This window comes from Argiope bruennichi, chromosome X2, assembly GCF_947563725.1.
Source record: "Argiope bruennichi chromosome X2, qqArgBrue1.1, whole genome shotgun sequence".
Classification (NCBI taxonomy): Eukaryota; Metazoa; Arthropoda; class Arachnida; order Araneae; family Araneidae; genus Argiope; species Argiope bruennichi.
The window spans coordinates 28,315,548-28,334,204 of record NC_079163.1 but is presented as its reverse complement, the minus strand read 5'-3'; the positions used below and the strand labels follow the sequence as shown (position 1 = coordinate 28,334,204).

Sequence of the window (18,657 nt, the reverse complement as noted above, 5' to 3'; positions counted from 1 at the left end):
TATTATTTTATTTCAGTCTGAAAGTAATCCAAATTAATTTTTGTTTCATCTTTCCTCTCCTCCCTATTTTGGCAAATTAAACCCATCCCATTGCATGCGTAAAAGCTCGGATGGTTTTAGAATCTACTGTCAAAGAATATCTAATTGGGGGAGGGTGCTCTGCTGATATTTAAAGGGGGGGGGGAATTATTGCTATTGGCTATTGATTGCTCAAATGATCATTTTATTCATTCTCATAAAAAATTCTATTGCATGATCTAGTAGAATTCTTATAGCAATTCAAATTAGTCTCTGTATTAAAATTAATATCTTCTATTTAATTTCATAATTAAGACAAAATAAATTTTATCGCAAACAGTAAAATTTTTGTAATTGTATAAAATTAAGAAGTTTTTGACAAATAAGATAATAAAAATGATAAGATTATCTGTACTTTTAGAACATATGTAGATGTTTCTCAATCAGTTCATAATTTTTCAATTATTTTTACAGAAGTTTCATCAAAATTGAAACTGAATGCAACAAATTTTACTTTATTTCTAAATTTTATACCACAATTGATTTTAATTAAGACACCATATTTTTCAAAAATGCACTAATTGTAAAAAGTTGAGAAAAGAAATAGTAATCGTTGAAATTTTTAATTTAATATTTAATTGGGGTTTTTGGTAAAGCAATAAATTTAGAAAAATTGATTAGTAATTAAATAATGCATCAGAAAAGAAAACATGAGCAAAAAAATTTCTAAAAAATATTTGAATAATCAGTGTCAATAAAGATAAATAAATAAAGACGAAGGAAATGTGATATCATAACATAATTGAAATTTTAACACCTTATGCATAAAAAAACTGATAAATCTACAGCAATCATAATAAAAATAATACAATTATTGAATTTAGGTTTTCTTTACTGATAAATAATGTTTCATCCCCTTAGTTACTATATGACATGTCCTATTTCTCAGCAGGCATAGCTTGACTTGAAAAGCCGCTCATGAAATCACTGTCAGGCATAACAGAACCCCTGCCCCTCCATAACGAACATTTGGTTCATTCCTCCCGAAAAACCTTTTATCCCTTAAATTCACCTAAACATCCCAAAGCACTGTGTCAAACGGGATATTGGGTGGTTATGACGCATAAGGTTAAGTGTCATTATATTAGCTGTTGTTGGAATATTTAAGTTGTTAAAAAATATATCTTTATATGTTAATATGTGTTGTAAAGAAAAGTGATATTTAATTTTCATCTGATACTGATGTATTACATGGTAATACTTAGAATAATTAGATATTTTTTAAAAGTCACTAAAAAGTAAAAGACAAAAATGTAGCAATACTTGAGGCTTTAAATGATGATTAGGTAATCAAAGAAAAAATGTTCAATCAAAATTATTTTTCTTCTTTTGAGTTAAAGCCAAGTCTGGATAAAATTTTAGGTGAAAATTAAAGAAAAAGGGCAACAAATTTGGAATTTTAATAAAATGAATCATTTTAATTAATATTAAAAGATATGATATAATCACAATATTTAATGGAAAGGAAATATAAAATATACAACAACAACTACAACGATAAATAATTATCAAAGCTTTCCATTAACAACTTTTCAAGCTGAATTACTAGTACGAACTGTAATGAACTCTTACCAAGAAATTAAAATAGCCTTAGAGCCACGAAGAATGAAGAAAGTATAATATTTATCAACTGACAAAAATGCATGTATTAGGACAGTTTATTTATTACAAAATAGAAAGAACTATTAACTTCGCAACTTGTCAATATTTAAAGTCGAACTCATCGTAAACTGAAAAATATTTCCTCTAAATTTCAAGATTCAAAGACAAAGTGCAGTATAATATCATATAAAAGCTTTAATAAGTTAGCATAACATATGATGAGAACAACAGCCACTCCCAAAATTCTTAACGAACAAGTTTTCAAGGATAACAATTTTTCGCAGTCAAACAGAATTAAAGAACAAAATAGAAAATTACAAACTAAAATATAAACAACTAAGAAAGCGAAAAACAATACAGCTTCGTTTGAAACAAACGAGCAGTTACCTTTTGATGGTTAAAAAAATAAGTGTGTTTATATAGCTATCAAACAAAATACATGCTTTCATCTCCAGTGTTTTGATTTATCATAGATTACGATTTCTTTTCTTTGATGAATCGATATACTATGATAATTAGAAACGATATTTAACGCATAAATAGCGTGGTGAATAATATATAATTAAATTACATTTGATCTCTATTCTTGAACGAATATTATGTGCATTAAGCAATTTTACTTTATTATTTCAAATCAATTCATAATTATCAATTTATTTTTTAAGATTTCAATTTATTTTTATTTAAGAAATGATATAATAAATGTATATCATTTCAATCTTTGAAGGAAAACATTTTTATCAGTATAAAAGCTGTTTAATTCTTTTTTTTTCCTCACTCTATTTCTATTTGAATATCATGTTCTAGCATGTAATGTGAGCATGTGGTCTAAGCAACTTAGAAAATCTCCTTTTCAGATTATACTCACTCACTCATTGTCACTTTCATGGAGAGTTTTAAGCGCATATTTTGTTCGCCTTCGATATTTCTAAAGCTCTTATTTCTCATTTCTTTTTCCAATATTCTTTTTCAAAGTGGCAAAACAGAATTTATGGATAATTGTTCAGTCTTTATTTCTTTTATTATTATTATTATTCCACTTACAGCGTTTTGGGGTTTCAATCCACAACTGTAAAACTTTACCAATAAATATTTTAAATTATTTTTAGATAATTATGGCCAAAGGATCTTTGAAATTACCGAATTTGGTATTTCTATTTCTTTAGTTTTGAATAAGCGCATAAGCCTATAAGCACAAAATGCCCAACATTATTTTCAGGATAACGACATTCCGATTGCTGAACATCGTGGAGATATATTACAATATCTCCTAAAAATAGGAAAGTGTCACCTGTCATAATCACTTCCTTTCTTCTAGCAAGATAGAAGTCTGAATTAGTCACAACTTACGACTTTTTTTTGCAACTTTAAATTGCAAAAAAACTAAACGGAGTCATGGAAGCTTCAATAGTTAGTTAAACAGCAGAGAGCAATGTGTTGTTAATCCTTTCAGCAACCAATAATATTGTCAGGACTAGACTATTGAACAGATAAAATGGCCAATCCGGATTCGTAATTCAGGTTCTAAATTTTTGTGGCCTCGAGATCACAATTTTTTTTTTTTTTTTTCTGTATTTTCAGAGTAATTTAGTTTTATGCTTCCATTAAAGTTGCAATTTTTTCCCTGTTCTCTAGAATATTCAAATTATAATCAAGTATGATTTAAATTTCGGACAATTATTACAATAAGATCTCTTATTAATTACTTTTTGTAATTTCTATATTACCTGCTTTATATAATACCCACAAAAAAGTTTGTTTTATAATTTCAAAAAATGTGCGATTTCATAATTAAATAATATTTGGATTGTGCCAAAAATTTTGTAATTATTTTTCTTTTCTGTATAAAATTATTTTTAAATTTAATTTTGGATTTTTTATGATATTCGTTCCAACTCTGCAGTACATATTTTTCTATTTCACTTAGTTGAAATTGATAGTTAAAACTGCTTATGTAGAAATTAAATGTGAATTAATAAAAAATATCGCTTTTTTTTAGTTGAGAAGAGGAGGAAAGGTGGCCACAGGACTTGCATTAAGTAAAGATCCCCAGAAGTCTTAATCCGGCCCTGAATATTGCTGCGATGTTGCATGGCATTCAAAATGTTGAACAACATCGTGGAGACATTCTACAAAATCTAGCATGATAAGCACATATCAGTGTACATGTTTTTGAAATTTCATTGAATAAGAGCACAGTCAGAATAGAGCCCATCACCCCCCCCTTCCAATTTAAACTACTCGGTCTTTACAACGTTTACTCTCTAGGTCATTGGTGGGTTTCAGTTTAGGGTATTAAAATAAAGTAATAGTTGCTCCTTCGTGTAAAAATATATAAGTGAAAGGTGTATAATTATAATCAGTTCATCTTTTAAGGCGGATACTCATTTTCTTTATATTTCAACCAGAAAAAAAATGAAGGAATGAATAAGCAAAATAAAATTAAAAAATGTCGAAATTTACTTAGTTCTCTGGCTAATTTAACTTTTATGTTTTTTTCACTTCACAATTCTAAATTTGATATTACTATATAATTTAACTCTGTATCCAACGGAGGAAAATTTTCAGATAATTTATGAGTCTCTCTTTACAAATGATATACCAAGAAATTAATTTAGGGTGTGTGTGCATATCTTCATTATCATTTAATTGTGATCATTATCGTATCTACAATACGGAATTATTAAATAAAAATTAAAGAGTACGCTAAATAAATGTTATTTTTCTTATTTAAAACTGATAAAAGAATAATTTAATTTTCATCATGTTATAAAAAGTATAAAAATACAGAACATTTAAGAAAAATAATAAAAATATCATTCGAAAAATAATAAAAATAAATAAATAGAATTATAAAATAAAATAAATAAATAAAGTTATAAAGAGAAAAATAATAAAAATAAATTCGATAGAAAAAAATTTATTTTTTCTATCGAAAATAAAGTAATGACAAAATTGGAGCTTTTAAATGCAGGATGGAGAATGCAGACTCCAGCAGATAAATCCACATCAAGCAATTTTCAGTTAAATCAAGAGCATGAATAAGAGGATGGAGTATTTCCATCACCACCATAATAGATTCTTGTCTCTCTATTCCATGTGCAGGGTGTAGTATTTCAGCGTTTTTTTTTTTCTTCTTCTTTTTCCTTCTGGAAGAAAGGCACTGTTTTAATCCTCTCTCTTGCAAAACGCTATTTGTTTAGAGTATTTATGAATGAATAACATTTTTCAACGACTCCGAAGTAATTATGAATGTTCTTGACTTAGTCTGAAGTAGCCAAATTTAAAGAATGAGAAATGCAATGTATATATATAGTGCTTATGGGAATTTAAAAAATATTTTCCTTGTACACCATTAGATGCTCCAGGAATGGATTATATATCTTATAGCATCATCATATCCATGAAATCCTATGTATCTTAAATCCAAACATAATGATTCTAAAGTTTTCAAAATTGCGTTTGCTATATCTCCTCCATGAGTTGAAATTACTAGTACAAATTGCAAAAAATGTTCAACTGATAAGGATTTGTAATCCTCGTATTTTCCAATCTTACATATAAAAAGACACTGCAGTTATAATGGAAAAACATTGGCCCGTACTTTTTAAAAAAGATTATTTCATTGCTAGTATATATAATTTCGTTTTATATTTCAGGCGATATCCCTTGAACGATGCATTATTGACAGACGATTTTAAATGTTCTTCCTACCTTTAAACTCGAGCATCAATTCGGAATCCAAGTAATCGCTGAAAATTCCTACCGAGATGTTTGAAACCTTGGGATATATAATATCGTGTTCCTTGCTTTCATCAGTTCCGTTAATTTAACCATAATCACTACGACTTTTTAGAGTAAATCCATTTCAGTCACAGGAAATAGACAGAATTACTGCTTTTGTAATAGGAGTGAGTTTTTTTTTCTAATTTTTTTTTCCCTGTCGCATGTTCAAGTGCCGTCCTCGTCATCTGACCACTGTTCAAAATTCCAAGTCCGCCTCAACATAGTCGTAGTGTGGCTTCAAAACGAAACATTGACTAAAGTAAACTGTTGAATGTTGACAGTATCAATAATAGATATTACGGCTTGTTTTCGCTCTTGTACAATGCTCCTTCAACTGTTAATATTTAACAAGGAAAGTGCGTGATATTTTTCTTCTTCTTGATACTTCCATAATTCTATTGATTTGCATTAGACATGAAAAAGCAGATTAATTAATTGTCCCATTGGTTGACTGTTTGATTTGCCCGCATATTCCTTGGTAAAAAATACACAATATTTACAATCAATTCTGTTTTCAATTTTGGAATAAATGAACCTAGGTTATTCTAACAATAATAATTCTAAAATAAATTATATCGAAATTTCTTCTTCTCTTTTTAATTAACATATGAAGAACTTGGAAACACATTTATGACTGATGGTATCCAAAATTTTCCCAGAATAACAATTTTTTTCTTTGTTAGTTAGTTTGCGTCTGCGATAATTTGATATATCATATCTTTCAAATTATTGTGTCGTTTTTATATAAATTTATATAATTTTTGAAGAATATTGAATTCTTAAGCTTTGTACCTTTATTTCTGTTTCTGATTCATATAGATGGTTTTCCACTTCCCCGATATTATTTAAAGTACACGTTTCTGCTACATAGTGGCATTTGGAATGTTTTTCATCAGCATATGTATATGTTCCTTTACACCGTTTTGGGTACGCTATTGGTCCCTGATATCATTGCCAATGTTCTTGCATCCCTTTAGCTATCACCAAACATCTACGACGGAAAGTGGATAACGAAGTATCGACTTGAATAGCAATAGCCAAAGGCAACAAATAACAATTTCAAATTCTCATATCGTCGAATCCAGGAAGTTACGAGTTTTTATTCTTTATTTTGTCTTCATATATTTTAGTTGTACACTATTGCAACTTGTAATACAAAATAGATTTAATATTGTTACGAATCTGTAATGCTGCTTCCCAGCATAGTTGGTTCCATCATCAGAAAGACTCTTTTACAGTCCTCTGTATTGAACGGAGTCCGGGTGTCGCGTCGGAGGTACCAGAGCTTGGCGACAAACTTGGCGACCATTTGGCGACTTGGTGACGAATTTGGTGACTTTGGCGCCAAAATAGATTATACCCGAAACAACGAGGATTTTCCCGATCCGTCCTTTGGGAACCGAGATACGCCTCGAAAGTTCCTGATTGGTTGAGAGGCTTCTAGCCCCACCTCCTGAGACCTATAAAAGGAGGCAGTCTGCAGCTGCCGGGGGAGTAGTCGGAATCGACGGTGAAGAAGAGTCTTCCAGAGATTAGCAGAGCAGCGACGGAGTCAAGCTAGTGCTGAACTAAGTTGTGCGCTACTGTCTGCAGTAGACTCTTGTTGTGTGCACGTCTCGGCTGAAGATAATTGTCTTCTCTATGCTGTATATCTCCTTAACATCCAAGCACTTTTCAAGTGGCACTCCCTTTAACATCCAGACTTTCTCAGCGTGGCTCTGAAAGACATGGACTTTTCCTAGCTGAGGGGCAGTTTAACCCCTCACTCTGAAGTAATGTCGACGCTCTACCTTGAATAATTGCCTTGCGGTTTTCGACAACGAGATTCATTTTCCATAAGCTTAAAAGTTTTATTCTAATGTATTTATATTTTTTAGTGTGAAGTGTTTCGCTCATCATCTTTGTGGGGTATTTTTTTTTACAAAAAATTTGAAATTTATTCTATAATTTAGAAAATAGTTTTTTTTTGTAAGTTTTATGTTAGGCTTACAAACCATTTAAATAAAAACTTGCTTTACTAGTAATTTCAAAAACATTTTTATGTTTTATTTGATTCTCAATAGGCTTTTACATTTTTTTTGTTGCCAAAATTAAATAATATGTTATATATTACCATGTAAAATTTTTTTCCATAGTAATGTAAAACATACATTATATATATATCAATGCAATTAGTTCATTTTTTAACATAGTATAGATGTGAATGCTTTTCAGTGATAAACAAGATAATGTATTAAATCTTCATTTAATACCAAAATAAAAACAATCGTTGGATAAAAAAATGTTATTACTCTTTTTGGAAGATGTTTCGAAAATAATATGTTCTTTCAACACTCAGCTAAGATTTTTTTTATTGTCTTTATTTCAATATAAACGATTATCTTTATTGAATTTTTAAATATAAAATATTATTTTGCATTTACGATAGTGATACTAAGAGAAAAGTTTTAGAAAAATTTTTAAAGAAGTTTTCACATTTTTTCCCCCAAAACCTTACGCATTCTTGCTTTTACATTAAATAATCGAAAAAGAATGTAGGGTAAATATAAATTCCAAAAATATCTTTATTTTGCCACTCATTTTTACTAATCTTTTAAAATATAACTATTCAAATTTTTTCTAACCAAGGGAATGTATTACGTCAAATCTTATATATCTCATCTATCGAATTGTTTCGATAGATGAGTTAACATATTTTTAAAACTTCATTTAATAATGAAATACAAACATTTATGAAATAAAATTCTGGGGAAAAATTACTCAGCGAAATATATTTCGAAAATACATTCCTTCAGTTTTCAGCCTGAACATTTTACTAAAACATTACATTTTTCATAAACTAAATATGAAGATTTAACACATTTAAAATTACATTAATCATAAATATTACTTTTTTAGTATGAACTGTCATGTTGAATTTTTCAAGCTGAATTTCTGATTTTAAAATGTTATGTGAAGTTTTCTATAGTATTGTTAAGACAAGATAAATTTTTGAACGAAAGCTTCATGTTAAATTTCCACAAATTTACACACGAGGGAATCATTTGCAAATTTTTGATAATATGTACATTATATAACATTTTTTGACTCCTCATCTCTCTCTCTCTCGTTCATCTGACCGACGTTAGTTTCATCTCCTGCTTCTTTGCTTAGAATAAACGAGAGATCAGCTAAAGTATCATTTTTTGGCCAACCATCATCTGATAGATCACTGTCACTTTCATCAGAATCAAGTAAAATTGCTTTAATTTCTTCTTCAGTGTGTTCACGATTTCTTTTACTCATAATGAAGAAATAATAAGCGTTTCAATAGAAAAATTACTCTGATAATCCAAACACCCGATTCACAGTACATAAAATAAAGAGTAGCAATTCACAACTGAAGAGAAATTTTCAGAATGGCATTCTAAAAAGGAACTCAGTATTTATATAACTTATCTCACTCTTTAAAGAGGGCGATGAAGAATACTCCCAATCTTTTTTTTTTGTCTTTTTTTTGTTGTCTTTTAATTCTATTTTAAAAGCGGTAGTTTGTACACGGCCTCAGAATTTTCGACAGTCCTTTGATGAAAGAATAAGATGCTTGGAGTGTAAAACGACTTCCTTCCATAGTAACAACTGTCGCTACCCATTTTGTGAGAAAACTGCGATGTGAATAGGCCGCAGTGTCAATGCAATGGTTTGTCTTTATATCATTACAATAGTCATACTACTGAAAAGGGCTTCTGATGCTTGTCCGAAAAATAAACAACGTGTCGGTATCCTTATATATCATTCATCGTTACCAGAGAACTTCAGTGGAAAATTTCTTTTATAAATGGCCATAAAATCTTTCCAATTTTGAGCTAACAACACGTGAAAATAGAAACTAAAATCCTTTCAAAATACAAAATGTACGCCAACAACCTATTTACTGAATCCCTCCTCAACCCCTACCGCCCTAAGGCACAGGGGAAACTACTGTGAAAAAGCCGCGATTGTCGAAGATAACGAGGACCTCCTGGAGTGTTCAGTAGAGGAGCCTCTTTTAATACCCATCTCCCCTAAAGCGGCTAACAGCCGCCCCAAACCGACCCACGTGGATATTATAGGGTAAATTCTCAAACCGCCCCGCTGGAATCGAGAGGGATATAGTTGTCGTCTTTGTGCTGTCCTGTGTGTCTTCGTGTAAATAAACGTCGTTGTTTTTTTCTACTGCCGCCTGCTGATTGAGCGTTCTCCACACCATATAACTTCCACTATCCAAACGAACCCGGAAATTTCGTAACAATATGATGAGAGAAAGAACAAATTTTGAACTGGCAAATGCCATTATGAATGTTTTTTTCACTTTTTATTCTATTATCACAATGGCCTCCAAAAACTATAATTTTTTTTCAAGAAGAATGATTAAAAGAAATCTAAGGGAATGCTTTTACATTATAGAAATAAAATAATATGTTCAGAAGTAAATATGTTTTACATATAAAATAATAAAAGCTAGGACACTGATGTAAAAGAAAAAAGAGTATGGTCTGAATAATTCCGTCATTTTATAAGAGGCATCTGATGGCCGTGCTTTATTACGGAGTCAATGCTTCTGAAGTATTTCCGATTGAAACAGAACTATTTTGCTCCATCAATTAACTTCTTTATTTATGGCTATTTTACTGCGCAATCTGGACAAAAAATGACTGAAAGCGCAAGTAACGATAACTAGTAAAACTGTTAATTTATTATCTCATTTGGTTATTGAGCAATGGAGATCTAAAAGTAGAGCGATAAGATGGGTTTGAGTTACAGCAAGGCTCACTTACTATTCATTACCTCTTTAATCATTGGAAGTCGCACCACAGTAGAGGAAATCTAAAATCTTTTCTAGATTTGGTAGGAGGAGATTCATTTTTTTCTGAGGCAGTGGTGTGGCATCTTTTCAATAATTGGCCTAACTTTTTTGTAATTTTCCCTTCAAAAGGCAATGTTCAGTAATTTCTTGAAGTATTTAGATTTCATAAAATGGATATTCTGTTAGCACAAAATATTCAACAGTATTCCTCCATGAAGGCACACGGATTTAAACCATAAATGACCGGACCGTCGCAACAGCAACATTAGCGGGAACTGTGGTTGAGTCCTAAGGGCCGTCACCGGCCACAGTACAACCCTCCCCGAAGGAAGTACGTCCCATCATCGTTGGGAGGAGTCAGATCCCCCACCTGTTAGTGTACCCTTCAGGGTGGAGAGATCCAACCATCATGCCAGAAGCATCTCATCCTCATTTCGAGGTGTCCCCCTCCCGGGGGTTTATCATGCTTAGTAAGTCAACCATCTAACTCTCCGCCCCGCCCGAAATCACACGGATTTAAACCATAAAACTGAATGACCGGACCGCCGCAACAGCAACATTGGCGGGCACTGTGGTTGAGTCCTAAGGGCCGCCACCGGCCACAGTACAACCCTCCCCGAAGGAAGTACGTCCCATCATCGATGGGAGGAGCCAGATCCCCCACCTATTAGTGTACCCTCCAGGGTGGCGAGATCCAACCACCATGCCGGAAGCATCTCATCCTCATTTTGAGGTGCCCCCCCCGGGGGGATTATCATGCTTAGTAAATGAAAGGTTAAGGTATAGTTTAGAGCACTCTTTCATTTCACTAAATATGCCCAAAATATCAAATTAAAAAAATTAAGATGACTAGCAAAAATTTTTTTAAGTATTTTTTTTTTTTTTTTTTTTTGTCAACCTTGTTGATTGTTTATCCGGTATTATTGGCATCCTTGAATTAGGCGAAGGGGCATCTTAAACTAGATTTCAACCCAGCTAAAAATGACTATGACTTCAAATCCTGATGCCATAATGCAACAAATCAGTTAGGATTGTACAAGATTATGACGATTCCTTTTTTTTTTTTTTTAAATCTGTGGCCAAGAATTCTTACTCAATGTAAATATGTAATTCTTCTGAAAACTAACTCGCATCCCATTGAAATTTTATTTATATAGTATGGAAATAGATTGAATGAGAAAAACGATCAATAGGGTAAAGCTTGATTCTTGATAAACATTGCACATTTTATGTAATAAATAGACATTCTTTTAACAATACGTCATCAAAATAACATATTGTCATCAAAATACTCTATTTTTGAATGTTTCACTGATAAATGTTTGTAACAAAAAATATGTGGCCCTGCTGTAATAGAAATGAAGATATTAACTAAGTAAACGAGATGAAATTTGCTCTCTTTATTGCGTCTGGATGTCCGCTCTGATTTATGTATTGATTCAGGGACAGATGATTTAGAAGAAGTGAAAAGTTCACTAAGAAAATTGAATGAAGAACTATATGTGAGTTTAGTTAAAAGAACCCAGGCAATGCAAACAGTAATTCAGGTAAAATCGAATTTGCGATTGTTATGATTAAAAAAAGTCATTTAATTAGAGATGACATTCAGTAGTTTCATTTATTTTTAATCCAAAATATCTTGATTACTTTTCTAAAAGTTGAACATTGAGCTTCATTAATATGTAGTGATTCGAGCATGAATATCCTTTGGGTAGGTTGCCACATAAATCAGAACTTTTACTACAGAATCAGTTGTTTAGTATTTCAGAGGAACAGTAATCAGTATGTAGATGTTTAGTTGATTAAATATTTTATTGGGTTCAGAGAATTCGCTTTATGCTAAACGTGTGAAATTATAAACTTTTTTACCTTTTCTATGAAAGATATGGGCTTTTAAACTTTTCTCTAATCTTTCTCGGAAAATTTGGCTAAAAGTATTCATAGAACGCATGTTGAGAGTTTATTAATACATGTAAATATATGCATTATTTGCTGTAAACTATTGCATGTGTATATTTTTAATATTTAAATAGAAAAAAAAATTGGAAAATAAAAATGGATGAAAAGTAAAATTTCATCATGAATAAAATTAGCAATATAAATGAAAAACAAAAATATATAATCAGTAATAATATTCATATAATATGTCTATGGAAAATTTTTATTTCTTATTCGCATTTTAAAGATAAACTTTTCCTGAAAGCAAAAATCTGATGAGTGGAAGTATGAGGCCTTTTTTCAATTTCTTGAATCATGGATGAAGCTCAAGCAAGACACTGACACCAAATTTTTATAAAAAAATGTATATATGTAACCTGGAAAATATTTGTAAATAGATTAATTTCATCTGAAAAATTTTTGATACTTAAATTGTAAATATTACATGTAATAGATTTTTTCTATGTAAATTAAAGAGGTTATCATTTATATATATATTTGCAATTCCAAGTAAATATATATCATGTTTGGTTTAGTGTGCTTTTTATTTCGAATATTGAATAATTTTTTTTTATAAATAATAAATTGAAAGTTAATTTTAAAATGATCTGATACGAACATTTTAAATTTAAAATCAATTCAGCAATTTTTTAAAAAAAGTTTTTAAAAAATCTGGAAAAAATCAACTTTCTTTTTTACTGACAAGAAACAAGAAAAAAAGTATAGTGTTTCGATGGACAAATTAGATATGAATTTGGTCTTTCCTACCCAACATTAAGATAATTCCAATTTTCAGTTTGTAGTAGTTGATAATGATTACTTAGAATGTTATCAAAAAAATTCTTATTCATGTGAATATAGAATACGTTTCTTTGCAGTCGTTCACGTTAATTTGTTAATTTCCAGCGTCCTTTTTGCAGAACACATTTAACTTGTATAGCTAACACAACACATGTTTTCGTTTCTGTTTTGCGTTGTCTAAGATGTTAACATGTATTACTAAGCTTCTAAGCAAATTTTCATCCAGTATATATTAAATTTTAAATTTAGAAATTTAATCGCCATTTGGATTTTTTACGTTGTTTTCTGCTTTGAGGTAATACAAGAAATTCGATTTTTTTAAAATCAATAATTATTTTTGTGATATTTTGCTAAATTAAATTTTTTTAAAAATAAATATCTATAAAAAGGTTTTTAAAATGACTTTTGACAGATCTTTTGATAATATTTTCCAAAGAAATAAAAAATCTCCGAGTTGAGTTTCATTATAATTAATACTTATTTTATTCTTGATTTTTTAAACATAATTTAAAATGAATTTATTGAAATATGTATTTTAAATTCATTTGGGCGTTAAAGAAAAATTATATAAGTTGTCTATATTTACAATGCTGCTTCTTATATTATATTAAAGGTCATGGTTTTAAAAACTGATATCCAACATTGAAGGAATTGCATTGGTGAAGATCGGGGATTAGAAAATTTATAAAATTTTTCGTGATAGCAATCTTTTATAAAATATAATTTTGTATTAGCGAATATAAATTCTATAATAGTCTTCTTCAGCCTGGAAACATTTTAAATTGTGAATTAACCTATTTTGGAAAGAATGATATTATTAATACTATTCATCAGGTGTAATAAAATTCTTATGTTGCGTACTGTTGCACATTTGTGTCACTTCTGTTTTAGCCTTTTAGGAATAAACATTAAATCATTTTAAATAAGAAAAATCCTGTTCTTGTTGTGGGTTGATCAATAATCTCTTAAAAAACGGGGTATCTGAGAAGTACTAAGAAAAAAACGCGTCGTTATAAATGGTAAAAAAAAAAAAAAAAAAAAAAAAAAAGATAGATAGATAGATAGATAGATAGAGAGAGAGAGAGAGAGAGAGAGAGAGAAATCCAATTATATACATTGCCAGTTAGTGAAAGAAGGATAAAAAAAAAAGAATTTTTCAGAACAAATTGAACTGCTTTTTATAAGCTTAAGAGTTAAATATAAAGCGTTCGGATAAATATAAAGATTTTCTTTTTCATTTGAGATGTAATGTGAATAAGAGTTTTTACTTATGATCATTATAAAACTGCTAAAAAATGCGTTCTCAAGTGAACAAATGAGTCTTTCTTGGCTCCGGGAGCCATTTCATAGACCAGTAAACTACATCAACATTCGCATAAGGCATTCTTGCTTACATTTTAAAGGTATTTAAAAGTTTTTTTTTAATTGCTGTATCTGCTTATTAGCCTAATTTTGAATGCTAAATATATATTTTTTATTTTTATAAATTGATTTATAAAGTTGCTGTTTTGTAAATTTCATTTGACAGAATTGAATTTCGAAAAATTTAAGCTATTGACTTTAAACTTAAATTTACTTTTTTCCCGATTGACTTTACTACGTCATCATTTTCATTATTTAATTTAAAAAAATATAGCGTGATTTTGAAATTTTTTGGTTTTGATTGATTTATGTTCTTCTGGATGGATATTTTAAATGATAAAATAGAATTATTGTACTTAAGAATTACTGAGTAATTTTAGAATCGCAATGTTGCATTGTTTTAAATATAATATTCTTGAATTCAGTAACTTTATTATTGTTTTTGAAAACTCAAGTAAAATTCTTTTGATCAATGAAATCTAAAAAAATGTTTAGTTTTTTTTTAAAGAAATGATCCATGATGAATTCATCTAGGCATCTCATCAGCAAGTGATGCGTCAAATTTTATTGGTTATGTGTGAGTGTGTTTTGGAATGCGAAGTAGTTATTCAAATTAACTTATTCTTCGCGATCTGAAATTAATTTGTTTTTAAAGTTAAAATCTTTTTCTTGATTTTTAATCACTTGGTGTATTAGTATTTAAAGTTTTCTGTGAATTAATTTTCTTCATCAAGTAGAGTAAGAATTCAAAACAGTTTTTATTGCTTAAAATTAAACCAAATTAGTTTATTTACAACAAACTTACTTAATTACAAAAATAAATTAAAATATAATTTAAAAAATTCTTCCCCCTTTATAGTTATATTGCGATAGAAGAAAGTAACCATAAGAAAACACATTTCTAATTTTTAATGGAATCTTAAGATATTCCTTTAAAGATAATCATTTTCTAAAATATTAGTTCTAAATAATCTCAAATAGAATTTGAGCTATGCCGTTAGAGTTTTAATAATATATTGACAACAAAGAGAGACTTACCAGAGTGCTTTGGGACAGAACACTTGAAAAGTACATCAACAACTAATGAATTTATACTTAATTAGCAAACACTGTAAAGCAAAAAGATATTTGTGAAGCAAACCAAACTTGTTTGTAATTTTGGGGAAATTTAGCTTTTGAACGTACTTAAAATCTTGCATAAAATGAGCCAAATGTTGCGAAAAATGTTCTACGCCCTTCTTTATTTACCATCACTGATGTTTGATAACGAATTAAAAGAGTAATAAAACACTGCAAGTTGGAGCGGAGGAAGGAAATGACAATAAAAACAAGTCCTTGTTACTGGTTACTGCATTGTGTGGGCTGTGAATGTGTTTTGTATCTGTGTAGCAAAGACGAAATATTTCTATCATAAAACATTTAATTTATTGATATATTAATATTGCATATCATTAACGCTTAAAATAATTCATTGACCTTAATCATTGGCATCTCATATAGCTTCCACATTTAAATTTGTTCTAGATCGAAAAAAGTGTAAAAATCATGCTACAAATTATTGTTTGAAAAAGGAATTTTAATAATTCAAATGGTGTTTTGCTGACGCATTGGACATATGGTGTAATAAATTTAACAGTTTTGGCTTTCTTCCCGTTTCCTTTTTTAAAAAGCTTGTTACTGTGATAGGCATTTACTTAATTTGGGCATTCAAATTTTTATATAGAATAAAAATATTCAAGAGAAAGATTTTTTAATTAAAAGCAAAAAAATAACTTTGCTTTTAATTAAAAACAAACTTAATATTATTTTGTTTTTAACAAAATAATATTTTATGAAAACAAACTTAATATTATTTCTTAAAACAAACTTAATATTATTTTGAATTTGAAAAACTTAGAGTATTTATAAGCAAAATAGAGAAAATATATCTATATGTCAATTAATAAAGTGTTAGAAATTAACTCTTGATTGCTGAATAAAGTAGATATCCTATATTAAATAAAACTAAATTAATAATATAGCTATTTTAAATCATCACAAAAAACTTTTTCTAGTGTTTTTTTAAAGAAAATATCACATTTAATATTTATTCCATTTCATACAAACGTGTGCTTAATATTTCCCTTTCTTAGGTTTAGTTTGCATTAAGAGTTAACTTAATCTTTCATTTTAAGTTTCTGTCAACTTAATGGTAACGCGTTGATAGAATCTAATTTTTCTCACGCACTCATAATACGCTCGTGCAGGCTATATTTTATTTTCATTTTTTGGAAAATAAATCTTTGGAGAATATTATTACAATATCTTTTTTTTAAAAAAAATTCATTAAGAATAGAAACAATATACTGGTTAAAATATTGATATCATTGAAAATATTATTTTTTGAACCTTAGTTGATATAAAATCAGTTTTGTGGTGTAATATTTTGGGAAGTTATCTCGGAATACCGCCAGAATTTTGTTTAATTTTTATTAATTAATAAATTAAATCATTTCAATACAGACCACTCCATCTTAAATTTCATTTTACAGTTGATTTTATAGTTATCAGACGAATGTGCACATGGTAGTGAAGTTCATAACCAAATGAAATGTCCCCATATTCATAAATGCACATGATAATTCATTTCCTGTATATCTTTATGGCTACACATTACCCTAAAATTGACAAAAATTTCGAAACACTTTGTTTGCATTTTTTCAATGACTCATATGGTTGGGAAGCTAGACTCCAAATTTCAGATGTCATATCCAAATAGATTCAAATATATTCGAAATTTCTTGAATGTTATCAGTCTTAAATGTAGGGGAAGTGGGTATTTTCGTTTCATTTTGAAACAATTTCAATTCTTGAAGCTAAATAAATAAAAAAATGTTTTTTGAATAAATCAATTCTTTAGCTGAAAAGGTTACCCTTTTTCACTACCCAAATCACTTCTGTTTATGTCTTTATTTTTTAGTTTTACTACCTAACTAATTTTGTAGTGTAATTACTACTTAACTAAAATCCGTAACTTTCAAGACCAATAGCAGTTTCTATTCTTTTTTTTAATTAGAAACGTTGCAATTTAATATTTTGTTGTTTCTCATTTTTGCTTCTGTTGAGAAAATATTACGACCGAAACATTCTCAAGGTACACACAATGTTTTGAAGAGATGGTAAATGCAGATACTATTGTAAGAATACAGATATTGCGGATAAATAAGGAAATATCCCATTGCATCAAACCATGCATTGTGGATATTGAAAATAATTTTAAAGTCGTGCAACAAAATAATCTAATTAAATTGCGCCGATTTAAAACTGAGGAGAAATTAGAAGGTTTGATGAATAAAGATGGACATTTTTCATTTTAATTTGTATTATTATTATTATCATTATTTTATTAAAATGTATTTTTCAAAAGTTCAAAGTTCAAAACTTTTAAGAAAATATTAAGTTTAGACTAAGCCAAATAATATGTTGTTGTCGTACCTAATATTATTACTACTGTGAAAAAACATAATAATTTGAATAAGAAAAAAATATTCGCAAGCATATTGAGTTCAGATAGTGTTTTTGTCCATTCGCTGGGATAGGAAACAACATATTAAAATTAGAGCATGATTAATTTTTATTTAATGCCTTTACAAACTTTAAATGAATTTTTCTCTAACTTTCTTTTTTATTTCATGTAAGTGTTTTCTATTCCCTAAGGCTTTCTTTTTGCTCGAGATAAAGCCATGAAATTTTTTTTTGTAGATATTTTTACATGTATGCACTTTAAGAAATAGTATTATTTTAAGTCTGAGTGCTCCAGTTAAATAATGTCGAATTGATATTTTTAGAACTTTTTTTGTTTTTTACAAGTTTATATGGAAAAATAACAGTTAAAATTTTACATAGAGACAAATAATCTATTCAGTATTAACTTTTATTACCAAAATACAAGATATAAAAATCAGTTGATATAATGAAAAAAATATGAAAAACTTCAGAAACGTGATTTTTTTAAAAACATTAAAATAATCGTCCTCGCTAAACCAACTTTTTCTTTCAAAATTAATCTTATAACACAATCTATAAAAAAGTCATTAATTTTATTATTGTTAACAATTTTTTTTGATAAAGGTACTATGTCACCTTTTGTTTGCTTTACTTTTTTATCATTTCCTTAGTGACTGGGAGAATATTTCGTAAAATGAACTTTGCATTCAGTTTTATGCTCTCAATTCAATAAAATTACTCTTTTTATTAATAACGAAAGTTAAATTTCTTTTAAATAA

The 18,657-nt window shown here is 28.9% G+C and overlaps 1 protein-coding gene across 8 annotated transcripts in view; it reads right to left on the bottom strand.

The window, feature by feature from the left end:
- The window catches only part of LOC129960295 (uncharacterized), a 75,512-nt gene that overhangs the window by 27,419 nt on the left and 29,436 nt on the right, over positions 1-18,657 (bottom strand). For 2 of the 8 annotated variants that reach the window (XM_056073615.1, XM_056073620.1), the window contains exon 1: positions 2,068-2,149. The exons of 2 other annotated variants lie outside the window; for them this stretch is intronic. Coding sequence is in view for 1 of the 6 variants with exons in the window: in XM_056073612.1 (XP_055929587.1) it covers positions 2,068-2,129 (62 nt within the window). In the remaining 5 variants the exon portion in view is untranslated. Of the gene's footprint in view, positions 1-1,650; positions 1,735-2,067; positions 2,168-15,430; positions 15,573-18,657 lie in introns of those variants that run through there. 4 more of the 8 variants (XM_056073619.1, XM_056073618.1, XM_056073612.1 and 1 more) reach the window with 4 other exon arrangements.